At 37.0% G+C, this 16,351-nt stretch overlaps 2 protein-coding genes across 3 annotated transcripts; both read left to right on the top strand.

The window, feature by feature from the left end:
- Positions 1–228: 228 nt before the first annotated feature.
- On the top strand, positions 229–10,925 carry LOC120412692 (ATP-binding cassette sub-family G member 4-like). Of its 2 annotated transcripts, XM_039573269.2 has the most exons (7): positions 239–383; positions 686–840; positions 4,947–5,311; positions 5,380–6,407; positions 6,468–6,568; positions 10,278–10,433; positions 10,492–10,925. In XM_039573269.2, the coding sequence occupies exons 3-7, from the start codon at positions 5,085–5,087 to the stop codon at positions 10,834–10,836; spliced, it is 1,857 nt and encodes a 618-aa protein (XP_039429203.1). In that variant the 5' UTR covers positions 239–383; positions 686–840; positions 4,947–5,084; the 3' UTR covers positions 10,837–10,925. The 2 variants fall into 2 exon arrangements, with proteins under 2 accessions (XP_039429202.1, XP_039429203.1); XM_039573268.2 differs by lacking the exon at positions 686–840 and having other exon boundaries at positions 229–383.
- A 171-nt stretch (positions 10,926–11,096) lies between these two features.
- On the top strand, positions 11,097–14,603 carry LOC120412694 (ATP-binding cassette sub-family G member 1-like). Its single transcript, XM_039573270.2, has 4 exons — positions 11,097–11,337; positions 11,389–11,957; positions 12,010–12,384; positions 12,450–14,603. The coding sequence occupies exons 1-4, from the start codon at positions 11,129–11,131 to the stop codon at positions 12,929–12,931; spliced, it is 1,635 nt and encodes a 544-aa protein (XP_039429204.1). The 5' UTR covers positions 11,097–11,128; the 3' UTR covers positions 12,932–14,603.
- Positions 14,604–16,351: the final 1,748 nt, after the last annotated feature.

Genomic DNA, 16,351 nt, shown 5'->3' on the forward strand with positions numbered 1-16,351 from the left:
AAGTTTACTATCTTTAGTATACTCAAAACAAAAACAGAAGCGACTTAACGCACACCGTCAAGCTATTCATTCACGCTTTCACTAACATTGTTAAGATTTTCGTGTCACACATTGATGAAAAGAAGCGGTCGTCTCGACGACCGCTAAATTGAATCCAATTAATCTACTTGCATACTAGCACTCTCGCTCTCATTCTCACACTGGGAATCTCTGGACACATGTCTGGCAGCGAGTCTTGTCCCGTAGTGCTTTGCCGAGCGCGCTCCGTAGTAGAAGTGTTCAATGAGTCGCCGAGTCGTCAAGTCGCGTTCGTTGATTAAGTTAGTGAGCTGCGTTGAAGGAAATTTCTCCCCCGGATCCTCAAGTGGTCACGAGCTTAAAGGGTGTGTTTAAAGTTGGCTTTGTTAGCACGGCTTAAGTTGTTTCGATTTTTGTTTCCCTGGCGGATAATTACTGTCTATTGCGATTTAGTCATTTCTAATGAGAAACCTTGGATTGCTCTTTTATCAGTGTGGCGAGTGTCGATACTTGCATGATAGATTGTGCGCTGTTATCAAACACTCTCAGGATAGATAAGAATCAACAGCCGGGTTACATCGCAGCTGCACCTTAAGTCAAGTGACTTTGTTTCAGTTTGCATATTGCGTGTGTGTGTAAAGTTCGCGTAACGTTATAATTACTGCAGCGCCTTAATCTGGGTAACCTTGACCGTAGTGGCTCCAAAGTGAAAGATCAGCACTAAAGTGATGTGTTTTTGCATACCGTTTAAAGTAGCTTCACCTTAAGTACAGACTGGCACCCTCCCCGTCGCACACGTGTGTCAGCGAATCAGAGTCTAGAGTGAGTGTGATGATTACATTTTTTCTTTCCTTCACGATTGAGGTTGACCTTTGCTAATGGGATGCCAAGTCCGGGACTATCTGGTGGAGAACTTCTAGTAGACTCTCCAGCAGTGAAGTTGCGAATAAAAAAAGGTTTCGTTAGTATAGCTTTATCATCGAGCCTGTTTTGTTTGCTTCAAGTGTGGTGCGACAAATTTAAACTGATTGGGGGTTTTGATCTACTTTGAATTGCATATCGATCAGGTTTGATCGATAATCGATTCTGGATTGTGTGACAAGATTGCAACCTCCATGTTGGATTGACGTGCATAGAATGAAATCTAATTTTGGGGTTTCCCTTAACTTGTCGTGACGTGTGCCCATATTCATAAAATATTGAACAACTTCCCACATCAAGCTTGTTAGATTGTCAGGTAAAATAAATATTGAGTGTGAAATTCTATAAGGCCATTAAATACCGGTACAAAAATAGAGAGTTAAATGGAAAAACACAGTAAAAATAAATTAATATTGCATCTTGAAATTGATAAATTGTTTTTAATGCGTAATTATATCTTTGAAACTGAAATCAATGTGAAATTACATCACAAATAAGGTCACAACATCAAATTTTACACCTTTAAAATATACATTTGTTTTAACTGTTTATGCAAAAACAAATTCAGTTAGCAAAACACGCAACCAGCCCTTGCATCATGTATAATTTCATCGTTTAGCACAGCTTACAAGCGGTGCTATTTTCACAATAGAGTCGGAACTCTAATTGTGGGTATGCGCTTTCAACAGCTTCCGATGCAAGTCGCAAAGCAATTTTATTCCACTCCGTGATGAACCTTGAGATTTCTAACCATCTTTAATCAAATTTGCATTATCGAAATGACTTGGAAAAGTTTGATTGTTTATCAAAATTGTTGCATTTTCACTCGTTTTATTCATAAATTTTGTGGAAATTTCAAATTCATCACTTCAATTTTAATAAATGCATGGACTGTGAAGTAACGAATCACCTTAAGTTGTTATTGGAAATATAATTTAAGAAATTTGTCTACATGATTTAAGTTATGATATGCTTAACTAACACGTTATTTAATAACGACCGATAAACAAACAGGCTATAAAGACACTGCCTGTCATTTAACAAACCTCGTGTTCTCAAAATGTATAATTTAATTACTGAGCACAGCTTACAAGCTTCCGTTCAATTCTCATGATATAATCTACGTTTCAGATATGAATAAATTACTGCTACATACATCGAGAAAAAAACTGATAAGTTACCCCGAAAATTGTGATTTATTCATTAGTGTAAACGGTATTTAATAAGCACATCATGTTGCGTTTCATTTCAATATTTGATTTGAAACATGTATTTTTGATATTTTTTTATGTGTACCTGGAACAATGAAAAATTCAATAATAAACAATTTATTGAACAAAGATTCTCATCATGTAAGGAAATTTCCATTGAGCTACAAAGAATTCAATTGTTTATGCATAACTTTATTTCAATTCTCAAATGTTTTATATTGTATGAATTTGTTAAAAACAAAAAAAAATCTTTTAATGGTGTGTTTATTTTACTTTTTTTTAACAAAGTTTATCACTTTCATGCCGTTTATTAATCAGCTGCGAATTTTTAACATAAATGTTTTTCATGGCATATTTTTCTTATAATATCTTTTATAGGTGATTTTTTTTACTAACCCTACTAGTTATTTCGAATCACTGGACGTTGCGATCAGTCTTTGAAAGATAACATAATTGTTTTTTTTTCAATTTTCAAAATTTTTTAGCGAGGAGTATCAAAAAATGCAATATACTTTATAAATGAACGTTATGCAATGTGTTCTGAATTGTTAACAATCGATTTTATTTTTTACTGATCAAAGTGTTTTAAAGTTTTATTTGACCAATAAGTCAAAACAAAAATTTTTGCCCCCTGATCTTTTGAAAAAAAAATTGAAGGAGTGGAGGGTGCTTGGAATAAAATTACAAATAAAGATTTTAATGTTTTTTTTATTTTTTTTCTCCGATTTGCGTGAATCTTTGTTCTAAGGGGTAACTTTTGTCCCTGAGCATGAATCCTAGGTCCGTTTTTTGATATCTCATGGCGGAGGGTTGGTACGACCATTCCATTTATGAACATGCGAAAGAAGACATGTTTTTCAATAACTGGCAGCATTTGGTGATGAGATTGAAATGTGGTGTCAAAGGGACTTTTATGTAAAATTGGACGCCTATTTTTCAACAAAAAACGTTACTTAATCCACCTTTAGGTGGTTGGTGCCTTCCTCACATTCATAAAGTCAATACATTCAGTAAAAATAGCAACATTTCCCCTTAACATGTTTAACAAATCGACTTGATTACTCATTTCTTTTGATAGGGTTCGCAGACCTTCAATATCGGCAAAGTATGATAAAAAACCTATTCAACGATAGTTCGCATGGAAGATTTAGACAATATTTCTATCACAATATCTGAAATCCGGCCTCCAAAAAGTGTATAAATAACACTTAAGTGCTAATAACTTTTGATAGGTTTGTCAGATCTTCAGTGTTTTGGGTTCATTGGAAAGGTCTTTTTAATACCTTTCTGAAAATGTATAACATGATAGGTTTCTTGCAAAAAACACCCTTTTTACAATCATCCGGACATACGCCAAAATCGTTTTTTAGCATAATTCTTGAAGTACTTAACTAAAATTGATGATTTTAAATAGAGACCTTTGGGACCCCAAGACGGATCGAATGAGACTAATACGGTCAAAATCCGTTCATCCAGTCCGGAGATAATCAAGTAACAATTTTTTTGTCCACCCACCTACACACATCCACACAGACATTTGCTCAGAACATGATTCTGAGTCGATATGTATAACGTGAAGGTTAGTCTACGAGGTCATATTAATAAGTTAATTTTCGAGTGATTTTATAGCCTTTCCTCAGTAAGGTGAGGAAGGCAAAACTATTTTTCATCCAAAAAAAAACACTTAAAAAAGTTTTTAAAATTTTCCCTTTTTTTGTTACTCAACCGTAAAACATTTTAGAACATGTAATTTTAAGAGAGATTTAATGTTCTTTTAGAATCTTCATTAATCAAGAAGGGTTTTTATTTTTTCATTTAGAACTACATTTTGAATTTCATAATTTTGTGTTTTTCTAACTTTGTAAGATATTTTTTTAGAGTGTAACAATGTTCTACAAAGTTATAGAACAGACAATTACAAAAAAAAAATATTTATAAACATAAGGGGTTTACTTGTAAACATCGCGAGTTATCGCGTTTTTAAGAAAAACAGTTTTGAAAAAGTTGGTTGTGTCGATCATGGCCGTTCACTGCCACCCGCGGCAGACACGATCGACGAAACAAAAAAAAACAAAAAAAGTAACCTTTTCAAATAAAAAAAATCGTATGACCCATAAACTACACTAAAATGATTTAAAATTTTGAAATTCAAGTTTTATCCATTAAATCCAACATATTGAACAAAAATTATTTAAAAGGCGATCAAATATTCAACAAAAATATCAAAGAGTTGATTTTTAGTGCGGTAATTATTGGCGAAAAACGTACCTCAACTTTTGACAGCTGCCAAAATGACAGAATTTGTTATAGAAACGAGATTTTGTCAGCTAAATAATCTTAAGATGTTCCCTACACAACCCTTTTAACAGAATTAAGTACCATTGAGAAGATCCTGAGAAATGGAAAAAACCGTAAAAAATTATTTGGACCCAATCTCACCTCTCAGATCCAATGTCACCCCCACTGACGGTAAAGAAAACACACCCTTTTATGTCAAAAACCATAAGATTACATTTAAGATTCAAGATTTTCATTGCAGACAAGGGACCATCCACAAACCACGTGGACACTTTTTTGAGAATCTCAACCGCCCCCCCCTTCGTGGACAATTGTTCATACAAAAAAAACTTTTTTGTATGGAGCGTGGACAATCGCCATACCCCCCCCCCCTTAAAATGTCCACGTGGTTTATGGATGGTCACTAACTAAAAATTGAAATTATTCTCATCCCCATGAGTAAAAATTACCCCACGTCGTCAATGTAAGCAACAATATTATAGCATCGTTTATTTACAGATTCAAAACGTGATGATAAGCGCTTCCGTAAATTCTAACACAACGATGCAGTAGCTGTCTAGAATTTCTACAAGGCAAAACAGTTGCACTTAAATAACAAATTCGATTTAATCGTAACCGATACACACTTAGACCACAATGGGAACCGACACCGCAATTTCCATCGATGTGGGAGGCCAAAAGGACATTGGGACTACGTGCTTGAGCTTCCAGCAGATATCGTACCAGGTTCGTGGAACCAATGGCAAAACTAAGCAGCTGCTGCACGACATTTCCGGAAGCTTTCGGTCGGGCAGGTTGGCCGGCATCATGGGACCTTCGGGTGCAGGAAAGTCCACCCTGTTGAACGTACTGAGTGGGTTCAAGTGAGTAGATTAGTGGGAGGGAGATAATGACGACTTGGTTGATGATTGATCGTTTCTTTTGTTTGCAGGACGTCCAAAATGAGCGGCAAGCTGCTGGTCAACGGGCAACCCATTAAACCGCAAAAGTATCGCCGCGAGGTCACTTACACGTCCCAGGATGTCAGCATGCTGGAGAACATCACCGTCCTGGAGAGTTTGGACTTTGCGGCGGAGTTGAAGCTACCGAAGGAGGTTTCGTTGATGGTCAAGTCGAAGATCTCCAACGACATCGTGAAGCTGTTGGGACTTCAGAAGTGTGTCCACAACCTGGTCGGGACGATCTCCGGCGGGGAAAAGAAGCGGCTCTCTATCGGACTGGAGTTGATCTCGAATCCGAAGATTTTGTTCTTTGACGAACCGACCAGCGGGTTGGACATCATTGCCGCGATGCAGGTCGTCGCACATCTCAAGGAGTTGGCGCTCAGCGGACGGTGCGTGGTTTGTGTGATTCATCAGCCCAGTTCGAGCATCCTGCAGATGTTTGACGACCTGATGATCCTTTCCGAGGGCAAGTGCGTCTACAAGGGACCGCTGGACGACCTCGTGCCCACCTTCAAGGCCTGTGGATTCGATTGTCCAAACTACTACAACCGGGCGGATTTCGCACTGGAAGTGGCCAGCCTAAAACACGAAGGCAACGTCCTCAACCTGATCGAGAAAGCCAGCGAAACCCCGGAGAAAGAACCCCAGCAAATCACGCTGGTGAACAATTCCCCCAGCAGTGAGGAAAAGGACGCGATGCTTCTCCCGAGTGAATCTTCCTCCGACAGCAGCTATCAACCGGCTTCCCAAATTAGGGTGGATCACTCGCGCCAATACCCGGTGTCCCAGTGGAGTCAGTTTGTAACGCTAACCAAGCGGACAACCCTGTGCACCTTTCGGGATATGCAGCTGATGAAGATGCGAATCATGACCCATCTCTTTGTGGGACTGCTCATCGGGGTCGTGTTCTGGGATGTGGGAAACGATGGGGCGAAAGTGCTTAGCAATGCATCGTGCCTGTTTTTCTTTCTTATTTTTGTGTTCTTCTCCAACTCGATGCCACTGGTGATGACTTGTGAGTGTATTGTGATTCTTTGAGTGATGTATTATCTTATTAAAAATTACTTTATTTTAGTTCCACTTGAAACGGCGGTATTTCTGAGGGAGCAAAAGAACAATTGGTACTCGTTGAAGGCGTACTTTTTCTCAAAGTTGGTGTCCGATTTTCCATTTCTGGTAAGTAAAAGCTTATTACCATTTAACAAAGTCCTACTTTTAAACTTTAAATTTAAACAACATTAGAATTGACTTAATCTTTGGAAGATTATCGGTGGTTTATTAAAGTATATTTTTTATTAGAGTTGAAATTATAACATACAATTTTATATAGATAAAACAAGCCCTCTTGCCGAAAATCTAAAAGATAAAGTATTTTTTTAATAAATGAAGTTTTTGAGTATTTGACATTACAACTAGAACTTATTATACTTGTACTTCCCCCGAAATGAAAATGCTGCATGACGGGACAACATCGCAAAACTGTACTTAAAAAAGCAAACAAAAATAATCACTGCAGCTAAACATGCCAGCTCATTTTTTATGCACAGTTTAATGCAATTATGAAGAATAAACGCATTCAAATCATACTGCAATTATTAAATATTGATAAAAAAAAATCTATCATTTGGAAAATCCCATTGAAATTGTACAAAGTGAAAATTTTGTGTATCTTCGCTAAGAATCAGTCCAGTTGGTTCGTTCATACATGTTTCCATACAAATTTGGCAGCTCTTCATACAAAAATAGTATGCAAATATGCAAAAATCTGACTTTTGGGAATGATTTCTGATCAATTTTAAGTGTTTAGTTGTAGGTACATTGCCATCCCGTTTGTGGCAACATTTGATTTTAGCAAAAGTTTCTTCAACTATTCCTGATTTTGGCAACAACCAAATTAATTCAATATTTTTGGTCTTGTTATACTTTCGAAACAAACATTTATTTGTTGTTTCTCAAAATAGAATTATTTTTAATGCAAATAATATAATTTATCATTCATCAATTTTTTTTCGGAAGGCAATTTTTTTTTATTTCCGTCATGACGTGATTTATGAATATTCTCGTAAACCAAAACCGTAATTACAAAGGGTTAACGATGTTTATGATCTCACACAAATATTAGTAGTTTTTTCTTAACAATACACTTTTGAGATTTTCCGATGTTGGCAACATAATAATCACGTCGTGTTGCAAAAAACGGGATTGCACTGTATTGACAAAGACAATTTTTTATTTTTTAAACACTTTGTTTTCCTTTCAAGTTCGATTCCCAAACCTGTATTTAAGTTTTTAGATTTTTTACGTTTAAGGCATTTTAGAGCCGTAGAGAAGTATATGTGAAGAAATTCCGTCGATTTTTTTTAAACCCGCAAAAAGTTTTATAATGATTTGTTGTATGTGAAGGGAATTTCCTGTCAAAAAGTACTCTACATTAATTTTAAAAAAGTTCACAGATTGATAACTATAACATAATTGAAATTTTCGCAGCTTTGTGTTTTAATTAAACAAAAACATACCTTGGATTGTTTTTTTCATCAAAATCAAACATTAAGCGACTGTAACTCTTAAAAGTTAAACTTTTTAATATTAATGCAGAAGTCTTTTCAATTGGAAATTCGATTTCACCTCATGTTTTTTTTTAATTAAATATGTCTTTATTGAACTTTCTTATAATAATTACATTTCTTTTACATGCTAAGTGGTATGGCTTAATGCTCTTCATCTTTGTTGTATTTTTCGTTTTATTATTAACTGATCACATTTAATTTATTTACTTCAAATTGTTTTACATTATTGCATTGAATAGAATACATTTGGGTAAAAAAGAAAAAAATCACTTTAACAACTAATCCTAACTTTAAACTAAAAAAAAATTAAATTCATTGAAATATTCAAAATCATTTAAACGAGTAAATTCACTTCATGTTGGTTTTCGGAACAGTTGAAATATGTAACTTTTACATTATATCAAAAATGAGGGGGGTGAAATGCGATTCCAATCATGCTAAATTTTATTTCAATTGAAATTTTTATCTTGAGTAAAAATAAATGCTTAAAATTGAGTTACTGAGTTACGAAACCTCTAGTACTATTTTTGGGTTGTTTGTAAAGAGAAGAATTTTGCCATTTTCCTTCTGGGTTTTTTTTTACAGTAAACAAAAATATAAAACTTCAAACCGCTAATAAAATTTTATTTTTTATTTTTTAAATTTTGAAATTTGAAAGAGTTATAAATGTGGCTTCTAAAAATAGGTTATGTAAAAACTGATTTTTCAATTGCTGATTTTGCGTTTTCTTTAACGGTGTAAAGATATTTATTACGCCTTGAATTAAAAAACGAAGTTGACTTTATAGCTGTCGGCCACCATTGCTAGTACCAACCACTAGTGTCTTCCTTTTTATCTACAAGGACTTCGCCGCCCTGGGCTCCTAAGTGTATGAAAGTATGGCACGGAGCGACGGCGCCGAATACCCATATTTACACAAAGAATTTTAGAGCGCCCGCCGCGGGATTCGAACCGGCGACCTCTGGATTGTGAGTCCAGTGCGCGGTCCGATTGATCCACACGGGCGGGACCTTGAATTATTTGTAATAAAAACGATTCAAATCATAAGTCGTTGCTGATATTTTTAAAAGTTTATATCACCCTTTTCATTATTAACTCGTAGAAGAAGTGGGCAAAAATTTCAGAAAACTTGAAACACTGTATGAAAAATTATCTGCAATTAACTTAAAACAATTTAAAAAACATTTTTCTGCGTCGAGAATAATGTTTTGCATGATTGAATCAGTATAAAAGTATTTTAAAATATTGTAAAATTTCGAATAAAGGCAAATCAAAATTGTTGGCATCGTCCCGTATTAAAAAAAAAGAATATCAAAAATTATGCAGTTGCAAAAAAAATAGATTTTTTACTGTCAAGAAAAAAATCAAAAAAATATTTTTTTTGAATTTTTTTATATTGTTTGATAATGGGTTTGCTCTGTATAATGAACACCGAATGTTACTCTTCATTTCAACCAAGTTCTGATTAGGGGAAATTCTCGTCTGTTTGGCAGGTTAAGCACTCGCTCCTAACTTCATAAAATTTGCTGATTTTCATTATTTAAACAACTAATTTTCCAAAACTTTTGATAGAAACTTGCTTGCTCACTTCTTATTGAGTTATTTGTCACTCGATTTCAGTTGAAAAGCTTTTAATGAACTGTAATTGAATTTCAAATTGTTGATAAGGCAACATTATAGGCACGCTGGAATTAAATGGTGTTCCCCTTATATTTATCGATTCATCGATACCAACAAAATGATTTTTAATGAAGTTGGCTTCAACTCAACTCACATTGAAAAACACTTTCAACATAAAAAAATTGCATCTTGCATAGGCTAGGTACTTGGATTCAGATGAAATTTAAAATATGTCAATTAAAAAAAAAATCAAAATTAATCACAATTTGTAGAAAACAAACATTTTTAACAAGGAGTGGGTCACTCGAGTTTATACCCTAATGCAACAACAGGGCCCTGTAGGAAAATTAATAAGAGGAATAAATATGTTTTAAACTGCAAAATAATCATTTTATTAAAATATCATAAGAATAGATGAACTTAATCAAAATCAATATTGTGTAGTCGGGTAATAATTTTAAAACTCAAGCTTTAGATCTAAACTGGCTCCTCAAGATTTGTTGATATTGAGTTTATATTCAGCTTTCCACAAAGACCTGATTTCACCATCTCCAAATTCAACCCCAACATCAATTTCCATCAGCTTCAACTCTGACTTTTTTAAGCGACCGGCTCCAAGGCCTTGCTAAATTTCAAGTAAAATAATCATCAAGTAAAGTCACATTCAATCAAAGAAACCCCGTTTCGCACCTCAACAGCTTCTCGGCCCAACGCTCTTCCTGGCCAGCGCCTACTACATGACGTCCCAACCGCTCGAGCTGGACCGCATGGTGATGCTGTGGGGCATGTGCATGCTGACGGCCTGGATCGCCCAGCTGACCGGTCTGCTCGCCGGAAGTTCACTGCCACTAGAGGTAATTCCATAAACCGCAACTTTTACACTAATTTTAAAGTTTGTTTTCCCTCTTCCAGCTCAGCGTGTTCTGCGTGCCCTGCTCGCTCATCCCGATGCTGATGTTTTGCGGCTTTTTCGTGCGCTTCCGGGAGATGTTTGACTTTCTGGTGCCGTTCACGTACTTGGGCTACTTCCGGTACAGCTTCGAGGGCGCCATGCAGGCCATCTATGGCTTTGGGCGGGAGAATCTGCCGTGTGCGGAGTCGTTTTGCTACTTTGGCAAGGTGTCCAAGTTTCTGGAGAGCTTCGACATGGTCGAGAATACGTTTGTGATGGATGTGGCAGGGTTGGGGGTGTGGATCGTGGCGATGCACGTGGTGCTGTTTGGCAGTTTGGCGTGGAAGATCAGGAGGAATCAGTGAGGGGGAGAGGGTTAGGTTTAAGGTGAATATGCATTTTATATCAGTTTTTTTGTACATAATTTAGGATGAGGCTGTTTTGGAAAGTAAAGAATTTCTTTTTTAAATAAATCTCGTTTGTTTTCACCGTTTGATGACAGTTCAGAATGGCAAACGATTTGCTGATTGCAGCTTCCTTATCAGTGGTGCAGTTTGATACAAACGTAACAAGGGTTTGCATTGTACAGCTGATAAGATTCTTAGCAAGTAGGTTAGCAGCTGAGTGAAACCAGTTGTTAAGTGATGCCCAACCAGAATGCAGCCTAGCAAGACTTTGGACGTAACGTTCCCTCTGGTATCCAAAGAGACTCAGCTTTCGTTTAATGGTCTAACGTATTCCGCATCTCGAGTGAAGCCGATTTTGGACAATATCTCGGGAACGTTTCGTTCTGGGAGGCTTACGGCCATCATCGGACCATCCGGTGCTGGGAAATCAAGCTTGTTGAATGCTTTGAGCGGATTAAGGTAAGGGGACGTTAACCGATCATCACTTGGTATGATCACTCGTGATTTCAGAGCAAAAGGTGTTCACGGAACAATCTTGATCAACAATGAGATTCAGGATCAGCAGCAATATCGCAGACTGGTGACCTACAACACACAAGAAGTCGCATTGCTTCCGAATCTTACCGTTCGAGAAACCCTGGAATATGCCGTCGATCTACGCACTCGATCATCTTCAACGAAGAAGCAGAAGATCGTTCAGGATATCATCTCCGTTCTCGCACTCCAGAAATGCATCAACACCCAAGCTCGACTGCTTTCCGGTGGTGAGCGGAAGCGACTCTCGATCGGACAGGACTTGATATCGAACCCGAAGATCATGCTGTTTGATGAACCTACCAGCGGGCTGGACAGCGAATCTTCGTATCAGATGGTTTCGTACTTGAAGGAGTTGACGAAGCAAGATCGTTGCGTGATCAGTGTGATTCATCAGCCAAGCTCGGATCTGCTGGAGTTGTTTGACGATCTGTACGTTCTGTCCGATGGAAAGTGCATGTACAGTGGTAGTCTGCACGATTTGATCCCATGGTTTGAGTCCGTGGGACTCATCTGTCCGCAGTATTACAATCGAGCGGACTTTGGTAAGCTTTTTCGGTAGCGTTTTCAGCAGCTAGTAACCTTCTTTTTTCGTAGTCGTCAAACTAGCTTCAACGAGAAACCCAGACAAGAGTAAGATATACCAACTAATGTACCAAATGGAATCCGTGAACAAGGATAAACCACTAGCACTGTTGCCAAGCGAGCAAAACCGTCCCAAAGGTAGACAGTATCCCACGTCAGCGTTCAACCAATTAATCACCCTAACACGACGCACCACGCTGGGAACCGTTCGGAACTTTTCCCTGTCCGTGCTACGATTCATTGGCCTTATAATCTTCAGCCTGTTCATGGGATTAATCTACCGCGATATCGGAAAAGACGCATCCAACATCATCTCCAACACCGCCTTCATCAACCTCAGTCTGGCCAACGTAGTTTTCGTCAATTCCGTCGCCGTAATCCTGAGCTGTAAGTCCACGCGTACCTCACGCTTCGATCAAAGCAACCACTGACCATCCCCTCTCACTTCACAGTCCCAACCGAAGCGTCGGTCTTCCTGCGCGAGTACCGTGCCAACTGCTACTCGGTCGCGGCCTACTACTGCTCCAAACTTTTCGCCGACTTTATCCCCATGATGGCGGGCAACTGTTGCTTCTTCGCGATTGGTTACTTCCTAACCGGTCAACCGGCGGAACTGGAACGCGCCGTTGGCTACGGGCTCGTGGTCCTGCTGATGGGGTGGTTCGCACAGATCTACGGAATCTGCAGTGGGTGTGTGTTTTCGATTGAAATTGGAACGTTTTTGATGCCGAGTTCGCTGCTGCCGATGTTGCTCTTTGGAGGGTTCTTCATCCGGTTTGATGAGTTGAGTGTGGCGCTTAAGCCGCTGGTGTACACTTCTCCGTTTGGGTATGCTTTTAAGGCGATCGGACAGGCCCTGTACGGAAACAATCGGACAGATGTTGGGTGCAGTGAGGGGGTGAATGTTTTTATACGAGTGGGGAAGATATTTTGAAAATGTTAGATATGGAAAATGTCGATTATTGGAGTGAGGTATCGGGATTGGGTATCATCCCAAGTAGCACTCACAACTTGTCGACTGTTGAATAATAGTTAGACAGCTGTTTTGGATGAACATACGAGAAAAAATGTCAACGTTAGTTACATATCAGTTTGTTTCACTACTTGTATAACTGACTTATGTAACTCATGAGATGTGTGCTATACAAGTGTTAAAACACAGTCAACTTCACTCTTGTCCAACTTTTACACACAACATAGGCAATATGTACTCGCTCCTAACTCCATCCAATTTGCTGATTTTCACTATTAAAACAATTTATTTTGGAACACTTTTGATAAAAACTTACTTGCTCACTTCCTATTGAGCTATTTATCACTTTATTTCACTCGAAAACACTTTTTATGAGCTGTAATTGAACGTCAAAATGCTGATATGCCAAGATGCTGTTTCCTCATCTGCAATGTTTTACTCGAAAACAGTTTGTTGAATAAAAACAATATTGCACTGTTTGTTTCACTGCTTATCTAACATTGTCTTGTGACGGCATCTTCTAAAAAATGGGCGTGGCCAACCATTCTTTAAATAACCTTAGGTTTTCTCGCTTTGTGACACAAATGTTATCGGAGAATAGATTATATAACTGATGCTCAACATACATATTCAACTTGACAATGCGTGTTGTTAGGTGGTGTAAATTTGTACATGAGGAATTTAGAGTTTCAAAAATGTTTATGTATTGAAGATGGCAATAGTTTTGATTGTTGACCGATTCATTTGTGAACATATCGCTGGTAAAAGCTACAAAAATTATCAGCTTATAGAGTTTATGATAGAGAAAACAACAAATCAAAATCATACCGATTTTCAATATTACTCCGTGGTACGGTAATCGAAATGACAGTTGAAACGGTTTGTTATAACAAAGTTATATAGTGGAGTTATAAAAACTGATTTGAAACAAACTTATATAACTTCAATTCCAATGACAGCCTTCGTTGGAGTTGAGTTTTTTAGCTAACAAAACAGACAGCAGCCTTCTTATTGACGCTTGGGCCAGCTTGTTTACTATGAAGCCCCGTGGAGAGATGTGGAAGCGCGCCTGGACCTGCCGTGGAGATAACAACAAATCGTCGAAGTCATCGGATCCAATCTTGGGACAGAGGAAGTTCATCAAAAAAGGAAAATTTAAAAGTTCTCCATGCAGGGAATTTCACACTAATCACATGCGCGCCATGATTGTTTTTCTTTTTTTTAAATTCAATTTCGAATTATTTTAAAAGAATCTTGCAGAAACAAGCGTACTTTTTTAATTAGCTTCGTCGTTGACTAAAATTCTAATAAGAAACGTTTGTTTACATGTAAGTTAGTCGACGGTTAGATAGCTGTTTTCAATCTAACTTTCCTTTCCAGTGTGCGCTTTGATTTGACAGCACAGCCGTAAACCACGCCCCTTTTTTTCGTTGAATCTCTTGTTAGATGGCACAGTGTTGTCAAATACATTTGTACAACTTACTCTGATAACTTGCATCTTTTTCTGGCAAGTTATACAACAGAAAAAAGTGCGCTTTTTCCAGTTCACAGGAGTTGTAGATCAAGTTGTGACAACGAGGCGGATTGGTTATACAACCAGTTAGGAAATACGTTTATCTGACAAAGTGTGCTGCTTGGGATTATAGTTGTGCTGCATGTTGTGCTATTTATTTGTTTGCTGATTAAAGTTAAGTAGCTTGGGCATGTTGTTCAATAGTACTTCTTTCTTGTGATGACATCATGTACGAAAGTTCAATATTTTTTTTAAATTTAAGATGTTTTATGGACAACTACCCTCTTGTTGTCAATATCAAAGAGATCATCGAGGAAGTGAAAGACTCGATTAAACATATTATCTTCCTGATACCAAGCTATACCGGAGAGCATTTCTTGAGCAAATTAAATTCAAAGGACCATCGACGGAGGCATTAATCGAGCTATCGAGACATGAAAAGCATCGATAGATGGAGCAATATTGAAGAAGCGAAGATCGACAACCAGAGAGTCGACTGTTTCCCTTCTGACTTTGACGAAAATGAAGAAGTTAATCAAGATTTTTTTCTCTATCTTTAAAATTTGTTTTTCACGTTCGCATAAATGTCAGAATTCAAGATTGTCCCTTCAGGTTCTGTCATGTCCTTTGAATTTGAATTCAGTTTTGAGTTAACATGTTTTCAATTTGTAACAAGAATTATTTTCTTCTGATTTTTACAATTCATTTAAATATTTTGAAATGATTATTTTTTAAGTTTAACAGCTTATTATCATTTTTTATAAAGTGACTTAAAGATTCATAAAAATTTGACAGCAATCCATACAAACTTGTTATGTGAATTGTGAACGGAATTCTGACCAATATTTGGCAAAGTTGTAGGAAATCTGGAAAAATAGGTACACTTAAAAAAAATCACAATTCAAAAAAAATCTACGCAAAAACAGTAATAATGAAAATTTTATTTTTTTAAAGGTATTTGAAATTTAAAAAAGAAAACTTTTGAGCTTAGACCCAGGAAGTAAAGACATATTTGCCGTTAATTTTATTTTTTGAAAAAAAAAATATTTTTAAAGACTTTAAAAATACAAACCAAAAAAAAATCTCTACACCCCAAACCCAGTCACTAAGCGAACTTTGACAATTCGTCAGCTGTGTGCTATCTTGTGACAACGACCATTTAGTACTTTTCGAGAAAATCGATTTTTAAAGTTTGATGATAAATATTTTCAAAACTATCAATGGTAGAGCCAAACCCTTTGAAGCAAACGGTTCGTATACTATCGTTTAACAAACGCTCCAAGTAATCAAAAATCTGAAAAGCACGTGTCACAAGTGTGTTTCGAAAGTAAAATTGTACTACGTGTCACAAGTGTGCACAGAACTTCCATACAAACTAAAATAGACTTAAATCAATAGTTTAACCGACTTAATCAGTATATTTTCAAAAACAAAAGATTGCATTGCCTTCAGAAAATGTGTATCAACATAAATTTGGGAAAAACAAGACAAAATTTCCACATTTTCCAACAACATGTATGACGTGTCACAAGTGTGCACGATCATTTTGATGATAAATTGGTCTATGTCACAAGTGTGTATTGCGATATCCGGGAAACGGAAGCGAGTTTCCAAAATCGGGTTAAAGCATCTTGTAGTGTTTGTTAAGTATAGCAAAACGTCATCATTACTCATTTTCGACCAAAATGGTCTACGTCACAAGATAGCACACAGCTGACGAATTGTTGAACTTTGAAAAGCGTCGAAAAGGAGAACTTTTCAAACTTAAGAACAAAATTGTGAGTTTGGCTTGTTTCATGTGACTCTGGAACTTTTTAAATGTCGTTTATCAGGCGTTATTTTGTCTGTTTTTTTTTCTAACATTTCCT

This window comes from Culex pipiens, chromosome 2 (genome assembly GCF_016801865.2).
Source record: "Culex pipiens pallens isolate TS chromosome 2, TS_CPP_V2, whole genome shotgun sequence".
NCBI classification, from domain to species: Eukaryota; Metazoa; Arthropoda; class Insecta; order Diptera; family Culicidae; genus Culex; species Culex pipiens.